This window comes from Tiliqua scincoides, chromosome 8 (genome assembly GCF_035046505.1).
Source record: "Tiliqua scincoides isolate rTilSci1 chromosome 8, rTilSci1.hap2, whole genome shotgun sequence".
NCBI classification, from domain to species: domain Eukaryota; kingdom Metazoa; phylum Chordata; class Lepidosauria; order Squamata; family Scincidae; genus Tiliqua; species Tiliqua scincoides.
Genome location: NC_089828.1, coordinates 7,936,257 through 7,956,743, shown reverse-complemented (window position 1 = coordinate 7,956,743; position 20,487 = coordinate 7,936,257). Strand labels below are relative to the sequence as shown.

Below are 20,487 nucleotides of genomic sequence, written 5' to 3'. Positions count from 1 at the left end.
TACCTATCATTTTTGCAGCGCTATAACACACATAAAGAAATTTGTTTTACAAATATCATTTTCACTTCTCCTCACCAGAAGTCTGCATGGTTGGTTAGTAACATTCCAGCTTTATTGACAAAACTACCAAACAAGACATGGAGGTGGCCACAAGGTTTAGAAGGATTAAACAAATTTATGGACAGGTCTATCAATGGCTATTAGGCATCAGCCACGACACCTAAATGGAATCTCCATAGAGTTCCAGGTGCTAAGGACAAAGAGGAGAGGGTCGCTCTCCTTTGTAGCTTTGCTGGTCCAGGAGTGTCGGACTGTTCCCCCACTGGAAACAAAATGCTGGAGTAAACCGACCACTGGTCTAATCAAACAAGTCAGTTCTTGAATTCTAATTGACGGTAAGGAGCTGCCACCTGCTCGCAGCTATTCAGGGATTCATGACTCAGCAGAAATGTGAACTCTGGTATAGCTAAATCATTTTTGATACTATCTGCTAGACTGCACTGGCATTTTTCCTCTGGTACTGGCTGACAGAACAAAGGAAGATAGCTTGTGCTTAAAACCTGATCTCAGAGACAGGCAGGGTGCCTGGGTAGCCAGACCTGCTTCTACTTCCGATATCCCTGCTGCGTGTAAAGTGTCCCGTGTTCACTTTGGAAACCTGCCGTCTCAGACCGCACATAGAGAATGAATAATCCTTCCTTCTCCCTTGCCCAGAGAGAATCCCTTCCCTCTCCCCTTGCTTTTCTAGGATCCTCTGTGACTTTCCCCTTCTTTGCAATGTAGCATACACCATGCACCAACAAGCCCCTGTGTTCTTACTGCCCACACAGCCCCAAGGCCTTACAGCTGATGCAGGTCCTTTCCTCTTTCTGCTCTTTGCTACCTTATGAAAAGGCAAAGGGTGGGGAAGGAAATGGGAGGAGTGGAATGGTAGGGCACAATCCTAACCAGGTCTACTCAGAAGTAAGTCCTATTTTGCTCAGTGGGTCTTACTCTCAGGAAAGCATGGTTAGGATTGCAGCCTCAGAGCCCAATCTTGTCTAACTTTCCAGCACCAATGCAGCCACAATGCAGACCCAAGGTAAGGGAACAAACATTCCCTTACCTTGAGGAAGTCTCCATGACTGTCCCTCCACCACAGGATGCAGTGCATACCCTATTGGCACAGCTGCATCGATGCTGGAAAGCTGGAAAGAATTGGGCCCTCAATCATCCCACTAGCCTACCATGATTCTACTGTCCCCACTTTCTTCCCTATTCTCTGTCAAAAGCAGCAGGGAGTCAGAGGAGGCAGGAGGAGCTGTGGCAGCAGCAGCAACACTGCTGTGGGTAAGGATGGACAGCCAGCCACTCAGTGAGACAGTGGGGGAAGGTACTTCTTGCTGCTTTGACAACCCACTAGACAGTTGCTTTCTCCCCCTCATTGGCAGGTTGGTCACAGAGACATGCTCCAAGGCCCAATACCAGCACCAGAGCCAGATTCTGGCAAAACTCCCTTCCATTTCACTCAGACTTATATCAGAGAAGTTCCCAATAGATTTTGCTCTGTGTTTCTTTAAAAATAATAAAACAACAAAAAGAAGTAATGTGGCCTTCTCCATTACTCAAACAGAGATGACAAGTAAATTAAATATCAATCATGTCAGCTGTCAACCTTTTGGGACAGCAATAACTGTTAACAAGTAGTCTGGAAAAATTGTCCAAAAATGATTTGTCCTCCCATTATAAGCACTTGAGGTTGCCATGGAAAGTTAAGATGCCAGTGGCTATTTGGAACATTGTTCAGGTATTCTTTTTAATGGAAAATTTGCCAGTTATTGATCCAAAACGTGTACCCCTTGCTTCCAGATGGCTGCAAGCAACTTTCCAATCAGTGGCTGTCAAAAAAATTACTGCCTTTTTATACGGATAGAAGACAACAGTGGCAGTGCAGCTCCACCAGCACTTAATGTCTCTCCTTAATTAACCACTAGGTACAATCAAAAATGAATTTCAATTATCTTACTGTGGGGTTTCTAAAAAGTGCATGTGTGTAATTTTTTAAGAACCTATTTCTGCCCTATACGGCACTCTGATAACAGCCCTACTTTCCAAATAGCTTGCAGAAAAGTCTAGAAACAAACAACCTTGGAAGATTTGAGGGCCAGGTGGGAAACCAAACACTTTTCTGATGACAAAGCACTCCCAAAGCTGACCTCTCTTTTGTCAATGAGTTCCCAGTAACAAACCAGAGCACCTTCCTTGCCTGTTCTAGATGTTTCAATGACAGCAGAGCAACATCCCTGGCATTATCTTAGCCACCTCTGCACACCCTCAGAAATGGGCCCTGCACTTATTAGAATTGTAACAGTGAGCGGTATATATACCCTGTAGTAAATATAGTGTATGCTTGTGTACGTGTGGCCTGCATGCGTGGCCTGAACAACTCACAGCCCACCAAGCCCAAGGCAGCCATCATTGACAGCCAGGACTTCCTTTGCTGCCTTCTAGGCTTTGTGAAATAGAAGGCTTACAGCCCAATCCTGAGCTGAGAAGGGCTGCTGCCGGATCCTGCGCCTCCCAAGCTACCGCAGGAGGCACTTTGAGAGAAGGGGACTTTTGTCCCCTTCCCCCGAATAAGGTAAACAGCCCTGCAATGGGGATACTCACTTTACTGCTGACCTAAAGGTTGGCGGTAAGGTAAAGGCACTTGTGTAGGGTGTGCAGCCCTATACGAGTGCCCTGGATCCTGCAGAGCTCTGCTCCACAGACCCACCTCCCTCCCTCCCTCCCCCGGCACGTCTCCAGCCCACCCACCCCCACGTCACACCTCCCTGTCACGCCTCCTCCCCGACCTCTCTCCGCCTCCTGCCGGCCTCCCCCCTCCCCGGAACACCTCCTCTCCGCCCCCGTCCCTGCCCCCGCCTACCGTGCCATGGCTCCGCAGTTCAAGAGACCGCCAAACTACGGAAGCTGGGTGACCACCCCATGCTAGCCCAGCACCAGCCGGCGCTGGGCTAGTACCGACAGGAGTCTGGTGGTGAGGCTGGCAAACGTGCCTTATGGCACATTTGTGATAGTGCTCGGCGGCACAGAGCCATGCTACCGAGTACAGGATTGGGCCCTTAGGGCACAATTCTAACAGCCACTTGGGCCACTGCAAGTCCCAAGAGTGTTGCAAAAGTGCCGTAAAACACTTTTAAAGTGCCGCGGGCCCCAGTCACTGGCTGCTCCGTTCTGTTCAGATCTGCGCCACCTCCTGAGGTGGCTCAGATCCGAGTAGACCCATTGGGGCCACTGCAGCATGGCACAAGGTAAGGGGAAGCGATTCCCCTTGCCTCAAGCTGTACTGCTTTTGGTCCAAACTTGTGCTGGATACAGTGCAGGCCTGCTGGCCTGCCTGTTTCAGCACAAGCTAGGATTGGGCTGTTATTTATTTAGCTATCTAGACCAGGGGTGCTCACACTTTTTTGGCTCGAGAGCTACTTTGAAACCCAGCAAGGCCCGGAGATCTACCAGAGTTTTTTTACAATGTTCACGCCATCATAACATATAACATTTATGTGTACAATGTATGTTGGTGTACCTTGCATAACCGCATGAGCCAATATTGCACAACACAACATAATTAACTATAAACATTTTTGTAATTACTTGAGTTTACTTTGATGACTTGCACTGAAGTGAATCAGCCAAGGATGCATAGTCCGGACAGTAGCTGCTGACAGCCAGCCTCAAGCACACTTCCAAATGTTCATCAGTCATGGTGGAACTTAACGATCTTCATGTAGGAAAAGGCTGACTCACATAAATAAGTGGAGCGCTTCCTGCCTCAGGTGCTCTTATATCCCTGAGGGCCCTATTGCCTTCAAGTGGCTGCAGCTGTGCAGCACACTCTGCTGGATGCCCAGGCCTTACCCTTAAAGGGGCCACTGCTGACACCACATCTACCTCCTCACCAGATCTTCCTCGATTCCAATACAAGTGGGGGGGGGGAGCAGATCTCTATACAGACCAGTGCAAAAACAGGGGAAAGGTGTGGGGGAGGGAAGATCTCTATATAGACATCACAGCAAGACCAGTGCAAAACCCCTTGCACACAGAACCAACAGATGGAAGTTGGGGGAGGGGGCAGATCTCCATACATACCAGTGCAAAAACAGGGGAAAGGTAAGTCAGCCCCAGTAGAGTCAATGGGGCTCACTCCCAGGGATGCGTGGATGGGAGAGAAGCCTGCCAGGGGCTCCTCTCCAGGTCTACTCATGAGTCAGCCCCAGTAGAGTCAACGGGGCTCACTCCCAGGGATGCGCGGACAGAAGAGAAGCCTGCCAGCGGCTCCTCTCCCAGGGAGGAGACTGCCAGGGGCTCACTCCCTGGGCTCCCTGGACTCACTCCCTGGGCTCACTCCCTGGGCTCACAAGCCTGCCAGGGGCTCACTCCCAGGGATGCGTGGACTGGAGAGAAGCCTGCGAGCGGCTCCTCTCCAGGTCTACTCACAAGTCAGCCCCAGTAGAGTCAAAGGGGCTCACTCCCAGGAATGCGTGGATGGGAGAGAAGCCTGCGATTGACTCATTTTGCCTCGAGATCGACCAGTCGATCGCAATCGACGTATTGAGCACCCCTGATCTAGACATTTGCATCCTGCCTTTCTACCTTGAGGCTGACAAGGCAACCCACGTTTGGTTTACAACGTAGTTCCTTCTCCTCCTCATGGAGGCAGCTGGTGAATCCCTGTGAGGGGAGGGAGGCATAATACAAGTTTTAAAGGCCCTGCTGACCTCCCTCCCTCCCCTCTCTCTAATGAGGAAGACTTTATGAAGCCCGATACGAGTCAGTGCACATGACTAATGAGCCATGGTGAGTGTGGTGGGTCACAACTTATACAAATCTACACTGGTTCAAATCTCTAGACTTATGGTAGGTACTCTCAAACTCCTAAGAGTTTGAGCCATGGAGTAAGTCTTTATGGGTGTTTGAGAACCTCAGGTTTATGGGATTACAACTTCAGCCAACCAAAAATCCCAAAGGGAGTAAAAATACAGGCGTTCTTGGAAATGTTTTATGCAAGATGGTGTGTATTAAAACATTCTGTAAAACAAACAAACTCAAAAGCCTGCAACATTCCAGTCTTTTCAACCGATATACATAACACACAACTAAAAATGACAAATTCAATTCTCTGAAAACAAGTCCATCAACAGACACCTGACCCTTTTAACTGGAGATGCCAGGGATTGAACTGGGAACCTTTCTTATATATCCATATTCCCCTATTTTACTATTGTGTGGCGTGGTGCATGCGAGTTAACCTTCACAGACCTGCATCCAAAGAACTATTTTAGAAGTACTGCTAGCTTAGTGAGATGTTGACTTTTCCTCTTGAACAGCAGACCCTCATGTCATTCCAAACAATCACTACAAAAAGCTTTCCTCAGCTTCAGTAGTAATTTGCCATCCAATCTCAATGCACTGATATTTGAAGAATGCAGTCCAAGCCCTTTCTAGAAAAACAAAAATATTTTTATAGCTTCTGGGTGCACAAGTTTTCCCATTTACTTCAATAGCAAGTAATTGAAATTTGTAATTGTGGGTGAAATGTCCTCCAAGTGGCTCCTCCACCATCAGAGTGAATGAGGAATCTGCTGCATGTACTGAGGATCCAGGACTACAAAGGGTACTTCGTGAGGATCAAGAGCACTATGGTTGAGCTGCTTGGGCAGAGTAGAAAACTTAAATGAAAAACTGTCAACCATTACATCTAAAAGAAAAGATGCAGAAGACAGCTGAATAATATCATATTACTCTATTTCAATTGAAAATAAATGCTAATGTCCACATACAAGTTCATTTATAAAAACAAAGGACAAGTCATTTAATAAGTTATACACAAGTCATTGCAATTCAATAAAGTAACCTTGTTTTCATATTTTTATAGTTATTAAAAGACAATGCATCTTTAAATCTCCTCCGCATGGGGAGCCTGCAGCTAAAATATAACTCTTCTGAGAGAAGGGGTGAAAAAGTCTCCAGATGAAAGCAGATTTTGTTTAAAAAATTTTTTTTAGAGCCGAGGGGTTCATTTTTAATGAGCCGTTACTTTAAGTACTGCATAAAAAAATACAAGAAATTGATAGTCCATTTAGCTTGCACTATACCTAATGCAAAAGTCATTAGGATGCATTATTCTTAATGTTCATGATATGATCTGTAAGTGTACTTGCTTTAACAAAAGAGTGAGAGAGAGCATGCCTGCATACACACAAAGCTTTTGTACAAGACTCTTGCACCAACAAATTCAACTGATATTATACTGAAAAAATATCACAAGTTCCAAGTTTCAAAAGCGGTTTTTGGTCTACTGTTCAAAGGAATATCACAAGTGTCACCATTTGATGCTGCCGGAAAAATGGATAAAGATGATCACAAACCACATGAAACAAAATCACCGTAACTCTATAATTCTCCCATGCAGGTTAAAGACTCTTTCATGGACAAAAAAATGTTTGCTGAACATTATGGTCAAAATCCCACCCCAATCTGTTATAAGGTCTACCTACATAGGACAGCATAGCTTTCATTTCTTCATCACTTCGAACTGTGATCCGATCACCATCCTCATCTTCATCTGCCAAAAGAAGAAAGAGAAGCCCTCAAGTTTAGACTCCTTACAACAACATTTAACAGATGGAAGCAATAAGAAATAAACTCCATACAGTTGGATACTTGGCAGTATGAAAGAACTGGAAAATGGAAGAATTTAAAATAGGAACAGAACAAGACAGGACAGAATGACTCTGCTGTGGAACAGCCTCCCTAGAAAGGTGTGTCAGGCCTCATCAGTGCCCACCATCAGATGGGCAACCAAGACTGTGCTGTTCCAGATAAGCTCTGAGACATGCAGCTTCCTGCAGTAGTGCCTTAGACTACTGCATGCTGCTCTAAACTGTTGATAGTCTTAGGGCACAATCCTAACCAGGTCTACTCAGAAGTGAGTCCTATTTTGTTCAATGGGGCTTACTCTCAGGAAAGTGTGGTTAAGACTGCAGCCTAAACCGTTGATAGTGTGCCACTTTGAATGTACCCAAAGACAGGAATGGTGAATATAAATTAAGACCTGTTCCTGACCAATGGACTTCCAGATGAGCACAAATATCAAAGCAGTATCCCACTGGATGAGAAATTGAACAGAAATTTAAGAAAGCAATATTTATGAAGTCATGAATGCTACAATATGTCCTACATGGACTAAGGCCGTGCACTCTTCTGCAAGCACAGCAAAATAATTGTGCATTAAGACTAATATTTGAACGATCTCTTAGCATTCCATTTTCCTTTAGATGGAATCAACAGTTATCTAATTGAGGTCATAATGCAGCAATTACATCTGTGTTGACACAACAGGAAGGGAGGTTTAGGATAAAAACTAAGGAATCCTAAGTGAGCAAAGCAGTTTAGTACTGCAATGAGTTGTTTAGGAAAAAAAAAACTGGCTCTTCCTTCACTGCAAGTTTTCAAAGGTACCTGCAAAGCCAACCATAGGGGATGCCTTCTGTCCCCTGTTCTCCACACCACCCTCCTGCTGTCAGCACTCTATTAAGCTCTTTAGTGCAGAAACCTGTATTTTGCTTAAGTAGTCTATAAAACATCATGAACATAGATGGTGGTGGTGGTGTAGTAGTAGTAGTAGTAGTAGTTGCTGTAGTAATTTATACTGTTTCAGTGGTGAATATCCTATTTTCAGGAAGATGATTCACTGAATCTTAGTTTGATCACTCTACAACTCTGTCCCTCAAAAGGAGATAGGAACACAAAGGCCTCTCACTTCATGAAACAAGGATAATTTTTTGCATCTTTAGAATAGACATAATTAGACATCATTAGAATAGCAACAGCTATGAATATCTCCAACACAATCTGACTGTAAATGAAAAAACAGCGAATACTAAAACCAGAACAGTTAAAGGAATGGAAGCCTTTTAAAGAAGGTATCTTAAAGAAATATTTCTCAGTGAAGGGCCACAATCTGAGCAGCTCATAAAAACAACTTAGAAAGCACCTCATTACTGTGAATTGGCTCTCAAGGTGCATACAAGGTCTGGAATTCTCAGGTGAAGGAGAGTGTCTTTCCTACTCTTAACATCCAAATGTTTACATAAAAGACAGACAGTTGATGGGTATTAAAAGAAGCCATGTCTGTCGAAAACAAATGAGCATAATTTGTCATTTGATGGGGGAAAAGCCCCTGCCAGATACTGTATTTCTCAGATTAAGTAGGGAGATGCTTCACCAGCACACTAGAAAAAGTACATGGAATCATTCTCAGAACGATTCTATGCTGCACAGAGGTTCTGAAGAGGGCTTACCAAGCCTGTCTGCTTGCCTAGAGCACAAACAATGTGAGCTTCCAGCCCATTAGGGAAGCAAAGTAAAACTAAATTCAAATAAAGCCTGTATTTTGCTATTGTCACATCCTCACAAGACACCAAAGACAACACGGCAGATGGTAGTCAAATATTCTGGAGCAATCTTTGCAAAAGAGGCAGTGTGTCACACGCACACAGAACGGCAGTGTTTGGATAAAAGGACCATAACAAGCCATATGTCGTTAGTAGTTTTATTTGTAGCAACACGGAGTACGACAGCAGAAGTCCCATCAAGGTCCAAAGGCAAGGGAGAACGACAGCCCCAGGTAGAGGCAGCCACCAGACACACTGGAAATAGCAATAACTAAGCAAACAGGAGAGGAGGCTGCTGTGGATGGCAATTAACTGCCTCTGAGAAAGCAATCAAGCCACTGAGAAGATGTTTCAGGCCTTCAGCATGGAGAAGATAACCCAGAAACTAAGCAGCACCAATATGCGTAACATATTTCTGGCACCACTTAAATGGCAGGGGAAAGAATGTCACACCAGTGTAAATGACAGGTTAAAGACAAGAGCTAGAAGGCACAGTGGCAGATGCTTGAGAGAAGCAATAAAATCCATATTTTTCCAGGCAGATTCCGCCCAGGATGCCGGTAATATAAGTTGACATTCTGACTGCAGTGCCTCTTTAGAATACACGGAGGTCAGCAGATGCTGATGCACAAGGCAGGAAAGGTACATGATAGGGAGGCTGCGGCTACAGCAAGAGCAGCCCCAAAGTGGCTCAAAAGGCAGTAATCTTATACACACTTGCCTGGGAAGAAGTAACCCCCAGAAATCATTGGGGCTTATTGCTGAGTAGACATGCGCAGGACTGTGCTGTAACTTTGCTTCATCTGTGCCTCTGAAGAGTGTCAACTTGAAACGAATTGGGCTAACAATAAACTATATTTCAGTGCACCATGAGCATTTTCTCTTCCTTTCTTTTTAATACAGCAAAACCCACTTGACCAACTCAGAACCCATTAAGCCCTGTCTGATCTCACACCTGCAGCCCAAGCCTCCAAAAGTCTTAATCAGCAATTTTCCTAAATGTTCACAACACACCACAAGTACATAGAGAAAGAGACTACTGGCACAATCCTATCCAAATTTCCAGCGTCGAGGCAGCTGTGCGAACGGGGCAAGCGCTGCACCCTGTGGTGGCAGTGCCAAACACAGAGGTCTCTTCAAGGTGAGGGAACATTTGCTCCCTTACCTCAGGGCTGCACTGGAAAGTGGGATGGGACTGGGCTCTGAGCTACAAATTTGGAAATCCCTAGGCTGAATTACACCTCTGCCATGGACTCACTATGTGGTCTTAGGCAGGTCTTAGACATATTCTTTGCAATACGGAGAGAATCTTACATAGGATTAAACAAGGTAATTTAGGTAAAGCATTTTAAATACTTGAAGTGCTAATGTGTGCTGAGTAACATCATCTCAACTACCCTTTAAGTCAGGCCAATACTGTTTTCCACATACTATACCCTGAGGGTACGAAATATGCTGGCTTGTTTGACTCACTAAGATTATGGTTTTAGGTATGAACCCAAGACATCACCTCATAGTACATGCTCTGAACCAGTAAACAACACCAGGGCCAGTGGTCCTGCCATTAGTGGCTTGATGACTTTACACCAGTGGTTCCCAACCTTTAGGAGCCCACGGACCACTGAAGCAAAAATTAGAATAGTCATGGACCGCATGCAATGCCAGCTGTGGGCAGTCCCCGTCCTCATTGGTGATCTGTGGGGAAGCATCACCAACTGAGCACTTCCCCACGGACCACTAGAAAGGATGGAGAATGGACTGTCCACAGCTGCAGTCTTCCGTGTCTCCACCTTCTCTGATGGTCTGTGGGGAAGCATCTCCCAAGTGAGCATTCCCCCACAGACTACTATAGAGGTTTGAGAATGAAATGCCCACAACAAGCACTTCAGCCCTTTCTCCATCCTCTCTGGTGGTGTGAGGGAGTGCCTGCTCAGGAAGATGCTGGAAGTGATCAAAGGTGATTTTTTGTTTCTGAGGCCTCGCGGACCACTTCTCAGGATCTTACGGACCACAGGTTGGAAACCAGTGCTTTACACCAATTAGGCTTTTGGAAACCTGAGATGTTTACAGCTATTCAGTCACTAACAGGATCGCCAAGTGGAAGGATGTGAGGTGGGTGCTCATCTAGAGAAGATGACATTTTTGCAACCAATTTGATGTCTAACACTTGTAGACCACCTCTCCCTTTTGTAAAGGCTGCTGATTTCTGCTTTTAATAATAAAAAAAAATCTGAAAATTAAAATCTCAGCCTACAAAGCCTCCAGGTACTTTATACTTTTCATTTAATTTCAGCAATATAATTGCAGGACGTACGAAGAGCACTGTAAGGTCATGCTGGTAATTAAAGCAATATTGTAGAAATATGCACTCTCAAGATGTGATTAAATAATAAAATATTACTTAGCTTGGGATAGTCATTAAATTTCCATCCGTGCATAAATATTTAACTGTAACATAACTGAACGTAAACAATAAGCAATTGTCATTTTGAAAAAATAATGCAAATATGGGAGCCTCTCTAGACAAGTCACACTCACATTCGAAGGCTGTTGTTGTTGCATCTGGCAAAACCTGACTGATCACATCCTGTGGGGGGGAAAATGGAGGCACAGTTAGTTATATTTCTCACTCAAGACTTTCTGCAGTATAATTCGTATAGAGCTCATTTTATTAGCACATTATTACAGTTCTCTCTCATTGCTGGGAAGCAGATGGCAAAGGTGAACCAAGAGCATTTCAGTTGTTTCCCCTCCTAGAAAAGATCAAAGATGCTTTCAAGAGACTTAAAGATGCCAATCTTAAGATTCAGCTTAAATGTGTTATTGACCTACAGTCCTGCAGCTACTCAAGATGGCACTTGCATATGTAGTGTATTTACCTCCTCATGAATGGGGGTTGCAATACTCCAACTGGTTAAGTTGCTCAAATTCCCCTGAAATCCACAAGATTTAACCAGTCTATCGAAGTGCAAGATGGCAGCTATGGACATAACCCAAGTCATTTGTAAATATTCCTATAGCTTTTCAGATCACATCATACAACTGATGAAATAGGCTGTTGCCTATTCATGTCACATTCATGCCTGGGTGTCATCTGACCAGGAGAACTACAGTACTCACAACTTTACTACAGCTACCAGGACCATATCTTGCATGCATTCTAGCAAGAATAAAATCTCCTAACAGAAGTTCATGTTTGTCAAGTGTCAGTATTACCACAATAGGGCCACCTCCAGCAGTAACCAAGAGGCAAACTCAAATATGAATTTACAGAGACCTACTTGTTTGGGTTTTGTTTTAATCAACTTGCATCAAAATTCATGCTAAAGTTTACTTGAACAGTGTCAAATATTCTCAGTTTGACTAGGGAAACAACCCTACGGCACCTCTTAAAATGATGTGAAGCTGATACAACACTGACAAAGATCTTAACTTGCTGATCTCAAGATCCCTGATGGGAAAGTAGTCCTGATCTATGAAATATTAAAAGTCAATTAATGCACTTTAAGCTATCCTATGTATGGGCTCACAACAATACACTGAAACCGCAGGAGAGAAAGTTATTCTTTTACCAAGGATTATCCTTCAGGTATGAAAGTGTGGTTGGAGTGCATTAAGGAGTTGCTAATCCACATTACATGACCCTGAATACAGTGTTGCTGTCACCCCAAAATAGAAGCCCTAGAATCTAACATGAAGAACTCTAAAGGGAAGAAGGTATATCAGAATTTCAAGAGTATACCAGTTAAACTGGGGTGGACAAAATGTATCCAATAGTCAAGGAGATGTCTGCTCTTGCAGAAGGATTGTCCCACATTCTAGTACACCTCAAGACCATTCTGTTGCCGGAAATGTATCAGAAAAAGTGTGCACCTTTAAAGGCTATGAATTATATGCCATTACTGATGAAACGTCCCCTCCCCATTCAAAGGTTACGAAATTCATGCTTTTTTTATATCATAAACAGAAAACAAATGTAGCAACACATGAAACTACCTGAAGACTAAAGTAGGGTAATCTTTATTAGCTGGTCCCAATAAGGATATTACTCCAGATATTACTCCATTTTTTTTCCAATGGACCAATTTGAACAGCTAAGGTTTTGTGTATCTTAAAGCTATAGTTCCATTCACTGGGAGGAAACACCAGTGATTTCAATGAGATTTTCGTCCAAGTAAACAGGCAGATGAGTGCACAATGCATAACAAAGGAACAAAATGAAATGTCTGCTGTGTCAGGCACCACCTCTTCAAAAAATCCACATATTAAAACTGAGATGAGAAAACTTTGGCCATTAACCCCAACTAGTAAGGAGACAGGAGGTCTAAACTATGGCGATCCATGATGGCTCAATACAAATTTGTTGGCACCTAGACAGAGCAGAACAGAGCAGTCCATTGCACATTTATTCAGAGGTCTGCCACACGGAGCACAAACTAATCCTTAGTAGTTGTTCCAGATTAAGGTTATCAGGTCAACCCAGCATTTTCTTTAAAAAGTCAATGCAACTTTAATCCCACAGGATATTCAAGTATTTTTGTTGGTGTGGAAGCCAGGGGTGTGCTCCAGTCACTGAGCCTGAGTTGCCAATCCCCTGACTCGTGAGTCATAGTGCACAGCCGTCACAACTCGTCCTGCACCACTTAGAGTCATTTTGACTCAAGTTGCAAATCATTACAAGAAACAAGTCAAGGCGCAAATCAGGTGCAACTCCACAGACCATGTGCAACCAAACCAAACCAAACAAAACCTTAAGCTTCCCTCCTCCCTGCCAGCCCCCTGCCTCCTGGAACCAATCTACCCTCCTCCCATCATGCTTGCTGCTGCCATCCTTCTAAATGCCAGGTTCCAGATCAGCCACAAGGTCAATGGCATGACAAGGAAGCAGCACACACTTACACACAAAAGAGAGTCGCAAGCACACACAAAAAGCAAATTGTTACTCAAGTCAAAATTCATTTCTGAGTCACTGGTCACATCCAGAGTCACATCCGTATCAGTGATGTCTATGACTCAAGGTAACACAAGTCGTGAAAAACCAGCAATGTCACAACAGTGGCACAACCACCCATCTCTGGTGGAAGCTGAGTTAAGTTTTCCCTTTGTGAGGTCTATATCAGCACTTCTCAATGTTTGTCCCGTTGCACCACTTTGCATGGCCCATCTATTGGATGTACCACCGGAAGTAACTGGTGATGATGTCTCTGTCAGTTACTTCTGGCTTGGGAGGCCTGATGTGACACAACGAACACCGGTAAGAGATGAGCATCCTGTAGCTGCTTGTCCTGTTGTGTTTCCCATCTCGCTGCCAGGCAGCAGGGGTCTGGAGGTCCCATGTGTACCACCAGACACCAGTGGCATAGCTAGAAGGGGTGCAAATCACTCAGTTTTACAGGCGCCTGAACACGCGATGCAAGTGGCCGCGGCCTCTCCCTCTCCCCTCAGAGTCAGACTGAGCAGAGGGAGCAAAATGGGGGCAAATGCAGGATGGAACACAGGGGGAGACAAGGTGAACCCCCTTCAGCTACACTGCTGCTGGACACCAGCTCAAGTACTACTGGTGGTGTGTGCACCACTGATTGAGAAACACTGGTCTATATGCTTGTGACCCCCCCCCCCCATTTTTCTTATACTTAAGCCTGGTTGTTGCTTTATTGCGGGGGGGGGGGGATAAATATTACAATGCTGAGGGCAAGGAAACAGTGCTGGCTATTCAGGTTCCCAACCGCCATTAAAACACAGCACACTGCAAGGGAATGAATGACCAAGTCAAGACTGTTCAGCCCCCTTTGGGTCCTCTTCTGCAGGGAGCGTCCAGCCATTTAACCAAGGCTGCCATCCTATGCACACTGCCCTGGGAGTAAAGCCCACTGAAGTGAATGGGCTTACTTCCGAGTAGGCAAGCAGGGACTGCGCCCCAGGGCGAGAGTGGGGCTTGCTGGGGAGCGTGCGGGCCGGGACTCACCAGGACGTCCCTGAAGAGCAGCTGCGGGGCGGGCTGGACGGTCCAGTCCACGGCGCCGCCGCCGTCCGGGATGCGGATGCGGATGACCAGGGCCGGGCCGGGCGGCTCCATGGCGGGGCGGGGGCCGGCCTCGCCCGCCGCCAGCAGGAGCATCCCCGGGCCGGCGGGGGCGCTCGGGGGGGGGCAGGCCGGGCTGCTCGCGGCCCTCGGCAGGCAGGCCTCCTCCTCGTCGTCCCGCTCTGAGGCAGGCCGCGGGCTGGGCTGAGGGAGGGCCGCCCCGCGCACACGCGCCGCCCCCGCTTCCTCCCGGCCCGGCCCGGCCCGGCGAAGGGAGGGGTGGACGCAGCAGCGGGCCTGGAGGCTCCGCAAGGGCCCGTCCCCCCTCGCGCCCTGGCTCCGGAGCGCAGGCCCAGCCCGCGCGGGTCTCTCGGAGGCCGCGCCTTCGTCCTCGGGGCGCTCGCGGGCAGGGCGGCGGCCGGGCTCACCCCCGGGAGTGCGGAGGGGCTGCAGCTGGAGAGCCGCCCAGGTGGGTCTACTCGGAAGTAGGTCCCTTCACAGCCGGTGGGGCTCCCCCCCCAGGTGCGTGTGTCCAGGAAGGCGGCCTGAGCTCACTGCTCTGTGGTTCCAGGTGAGGCGCAGAGGCCTGCCCTGGTTTCCTTTCTCTCACACACTTACCTGCGAGGAATCCCACTGAACACAATGGTCCGCCCGGAGCATCTTCTGCCAGCGAGCGACGTTCATGGACTCCGCCTGGACGCGCCTTTGTCTCCGGAGGCACCAGGGCGGCTGACAAAAGATGCGCCTCCAAGACCATCCCACGCAAAGAACGCTGCAAAATAGACAGTAAAAGCCGTCAGATTAAAACACATTAATTACTAAAAAAGCAGCCATCGTACCCTCTGCCGCAGTGCTTCTCAAACTGTGGGTCAGAACCCACTAGGTGGGTCGCAAGCCAATTTCAGGTGGGTCCCCATTCATTTCAATATTTTATTTTTCCTATATCAGACTTGATGTGATCCCCCTGGGATGTGACTGCATTTGGGGAAATGTTACACACCTCTACTTTTAACATGCTACTGCGTATATTCTTTTAACAATGATAGTCAATGGGACTTACTCCTGGGCAAGTGTGGGTAGGATTTTCCTGCTTGGTGATTTTCCTTCCCATCATGACATCACTTCTGGTGGGTCCTGACAGATTCTCATTCTAAAAAGTGGGTGCCAGTGCTAGATGTGCAAGAACCACTGCTCTACAGGGCATCAAAGGCTTTCCAGAATAAAAGTCTTCCTGCCTTGCCAGGTTAGCAATAAAGCAGCTGTTCTCAACTCAGGGCCCAATCCTATCCAATTTCGCAATGCTGGTGCAACTGTGCCAGTGGGGCATGCACTGCATCCTGTAGTGGGGAGGCACTCAGAGAGACCTCAAGGTATGGGAACATTTGTTCCCTTACCTCAGGGCCACACTGCAGCTGCACCAGTGCTGGAAAGTTGGATAGGATTGGGCCCTCAAAGGGGAGGGAATTCCACAGTACAGGCACCACCACCAAGAAGGCCCACCCCCTAACTTCTGTTGATGGCAGCACAACTAGCAGGGCCTCTCAGATGATTGAAGAAAATGGACCAGACTGTACAGAATCTGTTTCTATAACTACTGTACAGAATATAAATCTACTGCTATAAATCTATGTACATGGATTAATATAGAGATAAATCTAAACAGTGCTTAAATTTTAAAAGGTAGGTATATAAATCTAAAGATGTTTACATAGAGAGATAAATATAAATCTATGTATATGTTACCAAAAAATGAATGTGAAATCAGGTTTCCACAGACATGATTTGACCATGTTTGGTGATTCTGATTATTTAATTATTAAATATGACAATTAGAACCACCATGTTCAGCAGCAGTGATTGACTGACTGTTGCATGCAGAAGGGGAACAGCAGGAGTGACTATCACGGTCTTGCCCTGTCCTGCATAACAGTCACCTGCATGGAGCAGAAGGTCCTGTCAACATGAACAGGGAAGCACTACACTCTGGGCTTGTTGGTCTATTCCATATGCACTTATGGTATTGTATTATCCAAGGTAAATGACAAGCCTCATAATTTGGTTCTATTTCCATTACATCTTTTAAAAAAGTTAAAAACAAAATGAAACCAGGAGTCCTTCAGTCTGTATCTGATCTAATTCATGAAGATTTTCAGCTCCTCCTCACGAAGGTTCCAGGGCCTTTAGCCTTTAAAAAAAAACATTTAATCCTTGAATGGCTGTTAGCAGAGATAAATTATCTTCCTGTTCAATAACTTTATATTTTAAACTGGTACAGGGAAAAAAACTTAATAGTCTCATCTCGTGAATATTTGAGGAATAGTAATTGTCCACATGGACTTCAGTTCTGTTGAAATTAACTGTCTGCCTGTCCCTATGTACCTTTCAATGAAGATTCATTTTCTATTAAGTTGTAAAGAATAGGCTACAAAATCATAGCAGTTCTATGGCCTCTTAGTTGTTTTTTCCCCCCCCCCTAATATATATTTTTCATTCATAGATCTACAGGGAAAACCAACTCAACTCACCAAATTTGCATAAATATTATGTAGCTTTTTCAGAGTGTCTGTTCTCAGCTGCAGTTCCTTATTCTAGTTTGTGTTGAGACAGCAGTAATCAAACTTCAGCTTTTTAATTTTTTTCCTTATAAAATACCTCAAACATTTAGATAGCTGGCAGCAGTGTTTTCAATCCTATAGAGAGAAGCAACAACAAATCGGGAACAAAGCTTACGAAAAAAATTCTGTATCCATAAAACAATGACTCTGACATTGACTTAGATTGCATACTCAAGATCAGTTAGTGTCAGCGAGTTACCCCTAAAGACATTTATTGATTAATTTATTCAAGCCACAGTACCAAAGGAGTTTGCATAGGACAAAGGTTAACAGATTAGAAAGATGCATGAGTTCTATCAGGGTCCTAACTTAGAATTTTCTGAATGTAATATAATAATAATATACAGTATTTATATACCGCCTTTCTTGGTCTTTATTCAAGACTTTATTCAAGGCGGTTTACACAGGCAGGCTTATTAAATCCACGCAGGGATTTTTACAAATTGAAAGAAGGTTCTCTCTTTCAAGAACCACCACATTCAAGCTGTTACACTCCGATCTGGTTTAACATTCTGGCCTCCATCCTCCCACGCTCCGAGCAGATGGAACAGCTCAGCTGCAGCTTGTCAGCTGCTTCAAGGTCGCACAGTGCCGGTGGCCTCGAACTGGCGACCTTGTGGATGTTAATCTTCAGGCAAATGGAGGCTCTACCCTCTAGACCAGACCTCCTGCCCGAGGAATGTATGTTCCAAGTCCTGCCAATAGATGCTACCATAGAATCAGGGCTAGTTTGCCTGATCACTGCAGCACAGAGTGGTGACTTGCAGGAATGCCTAAACCATCACAGATTAAACACCACATTCATATTGTCTCTTCATTCAGTGCTTTTCATTAGTTCACTCTGAAATTCACATATTCAGCCAGAAGTCACTGAATGTTGGGAAAACAAATGACTTAAATGCATGATCAAATATTCCTGCCCAGAAAATTACAGCCCTGGTGGATCAGGCCAAAGGCCCATCTATCCCAGCTTCCTGTATCTCACAGTGGCCACCAGATGCCGCAGAGAGCACACAGGACAACAGGATACCTGCATCCTGTTGCTACTCCTTTGCATCTGACATTCTGAGGTAGCCTGGTTGTACATACCCATCATGGCCTGTAACCATTGATGGACTTTTCCTCCATAAAGCTGTTCAATTCCCTTTTAAAGGCATCTGGACCAGGTGCTATTATCACATGGATTATCACATGGCACCTGGAATTCCATAGATTAATTACATACTGGATATAGAAATATTTTTGTTTGTCTTTTCTGATAATTTCTACTATCATTGAGGTTGGGGAAAAAAAACACCAAGATCATATGTGAGGTGGAGAAAAGAAACACATATGAGTTACACAGGCCCTTCTAGCCCCCAAATAAATTTTGCAAGTCTTAAGAGAGCTTCTTGGATATTTCACTCAAGTTTCTAATTCCATTTTCTTTAAACCTTAGGCAAAAATTGATGGCTCCAAGAGCAACCCTTCCTGATCCTAGTAGGCCATAATTGACAAACACACCAACTATTTTATCTACACATTGATAATCTTGTGCATATCCCATTCAGTTCAATGGATTATACTGGAGAGTCTGCTCTTTTCTTGCAAAACAAAATGAAAAGGTGCTTAACCACAATATATGCTACAGTATTACAGTAAACATTCAGCATGAAATGCGTAGCTAAGGCAACATTAACAATGTTTCTCTCAACCTCCCTCCACCAGCTTCAAGGGCTGTGTAATTGTTTTTGCCAACCTATAAATTTTTGAGTAACAATAAAATTATTGTGATTTTTCTTACTAAATTATTCATACATTACAAAGCATGTATGTAACAAGGCCCATGAATCACAAGGCATATAATGACCATATCTTAATGTCATTTCTTCAAAGAAGAAGAATTCAAATAGATTTATGTATTCAGGTTAACTAAGGCACATTGATTTTATAATGTTCATAATTCTTTCCCCCTGCCACCACCAAAAAAGGAAACTTCACATATTCATTTCTTTAAAACTGCTACATTTTTGAAATTTGAATGGGGAGGACAGGTTTAGTGCTTAACAACTGCTTTGCATCACACTTTGCAGTGGAGTTCAATTAGGATTACTAACATCATTGAAAAATGTTCTTGTAACAAACTAGCCATATTCATAAGTGTGCTCAAAATGATGTCATTAAAATAACTCTTAGCTATGTGTATTCTGCCTTACTTTAAGAAAAAAACCCAGAACACAGAGTTTAGCCATAATACCATTCCTCATTTCACTGTTCTTGTGTGAAAATATAGCTACGTATGTGAATTTTAAATAGCAAATATTCTTCACCTGAACTTTGTGCTACTGCACACTGTCATCAGAACATGAACACAAACTAAATGTTACTGATCTTTTCACAATTCCCCAAGGGACACTTAAGAGGTTTGACACAGAGAGGTCTCAAATTACTGTGATTTCATTTGTTAATAAAGCATACCACAATGTATTAGCTTTAACATTATGAAGTATTAATGTATATAGAATTCAAATTGAACAGCACAAACATATGTCTGAGATAAATTATCATGGCTAATTTAAACTTGGTTTGTTCACTTAGCTTCTTGTTTGGTGATGAAATATGTGCATGCTGGCTTCATCTAGGTGAATAGTTTCACCTTCTGCACTGTTCACATAAGAAAATTAAGGCTGTAATCCTATACTGCACATACTTTCCTGGAAATCAGCACTACTGAACACAGTGGGGTCAATTTCTGAGTAAACATGCATAGGATTGCACCATTAGGGCCCAATCCTATCTAACTTTCCAGTTTCAGTGTAGCCACAGTGCAGCCCTGTGGTAAGGGAACATATGTTTCCATACCTGGAGAAGGTCCCAGTGATTGGCTCTCCACCACAGGATGCAGCACACCCCCCACTGGCACAACTGCACCAGAACTGGAAAATTGGATAGGATTTGGTCCTTAGTGTTTTAGAAGATCAGGCATTGCTCAATCAACAAAGACTAAGAATTTGGAACTTAAAACAAGATTTTACTGCCTATGTACTATAGGTCTCAAGTGAATTTGTTGGAATTTTTTTCACAAGAAGAGGATACAAGATATTGTTTCAGGCTTCCCATTAAGGGCCAAGAAGACTATCCTGAAATAGGAAAGTTACAGCAATCTTATCTAGAGACAATCCTCACTGAACACAGAGGGGCTTTCTTCTGGATACATATGAAAAGAATTAGGTTGTACATTTCTTTTCTTGCACTTTTAAACTAGTGCTTAAGCTTGCACATTTTAACAAGGTCTTAAATATCTATGTGAAAAGTTCCACCAATTTACATCTTGATCTAATTTAAGTTCTGTTTTTAAAACTTTGCTAAAATGATCTGGTTTTGAACTATCTTGTGGGTGAACATGTTGAAAAGTCAAAATAGAACCACAACTCAT

General features: G+C 44.4%; 1 protein-coding gene across 2 annotated transcripts in view; it reads right to left on the bottom strand.

The window, feature by feature from the left end:
• The window catches only part of MAP2K5 (mitogen-activated protein kinase kinase 5), a 148,603-nt gene extending 133,990 nt beyond the window's left edge, over positions 1-14,613 (bottom strand). For both annotated transcript variants that reach the window (XM_066635045.1, XM_066635047.1), the window contains exons 1-3: positions 14,401-14,613; positions 10,974-11,022; positions 6,537-6,604 (exon numbers count right to left, since the gene is read on the bottom strand). In XM_066635045.1, the coding sequence (XP_066491142.1) occupies positions 6,537-6,604; positions 10,974-11,022; positions 14,401-14,553 (270 nt within the window). In that variant the 5' untranslated portion in view covers positions 14,554-14,613. The remainder of the gene's footprint in view (positions 1-6,536; positions 6,605-10,973; positions 11,023-14,400) is intronic.
• Positions 14,614-20,487: the final 5,874 nt, after the last annotated feature.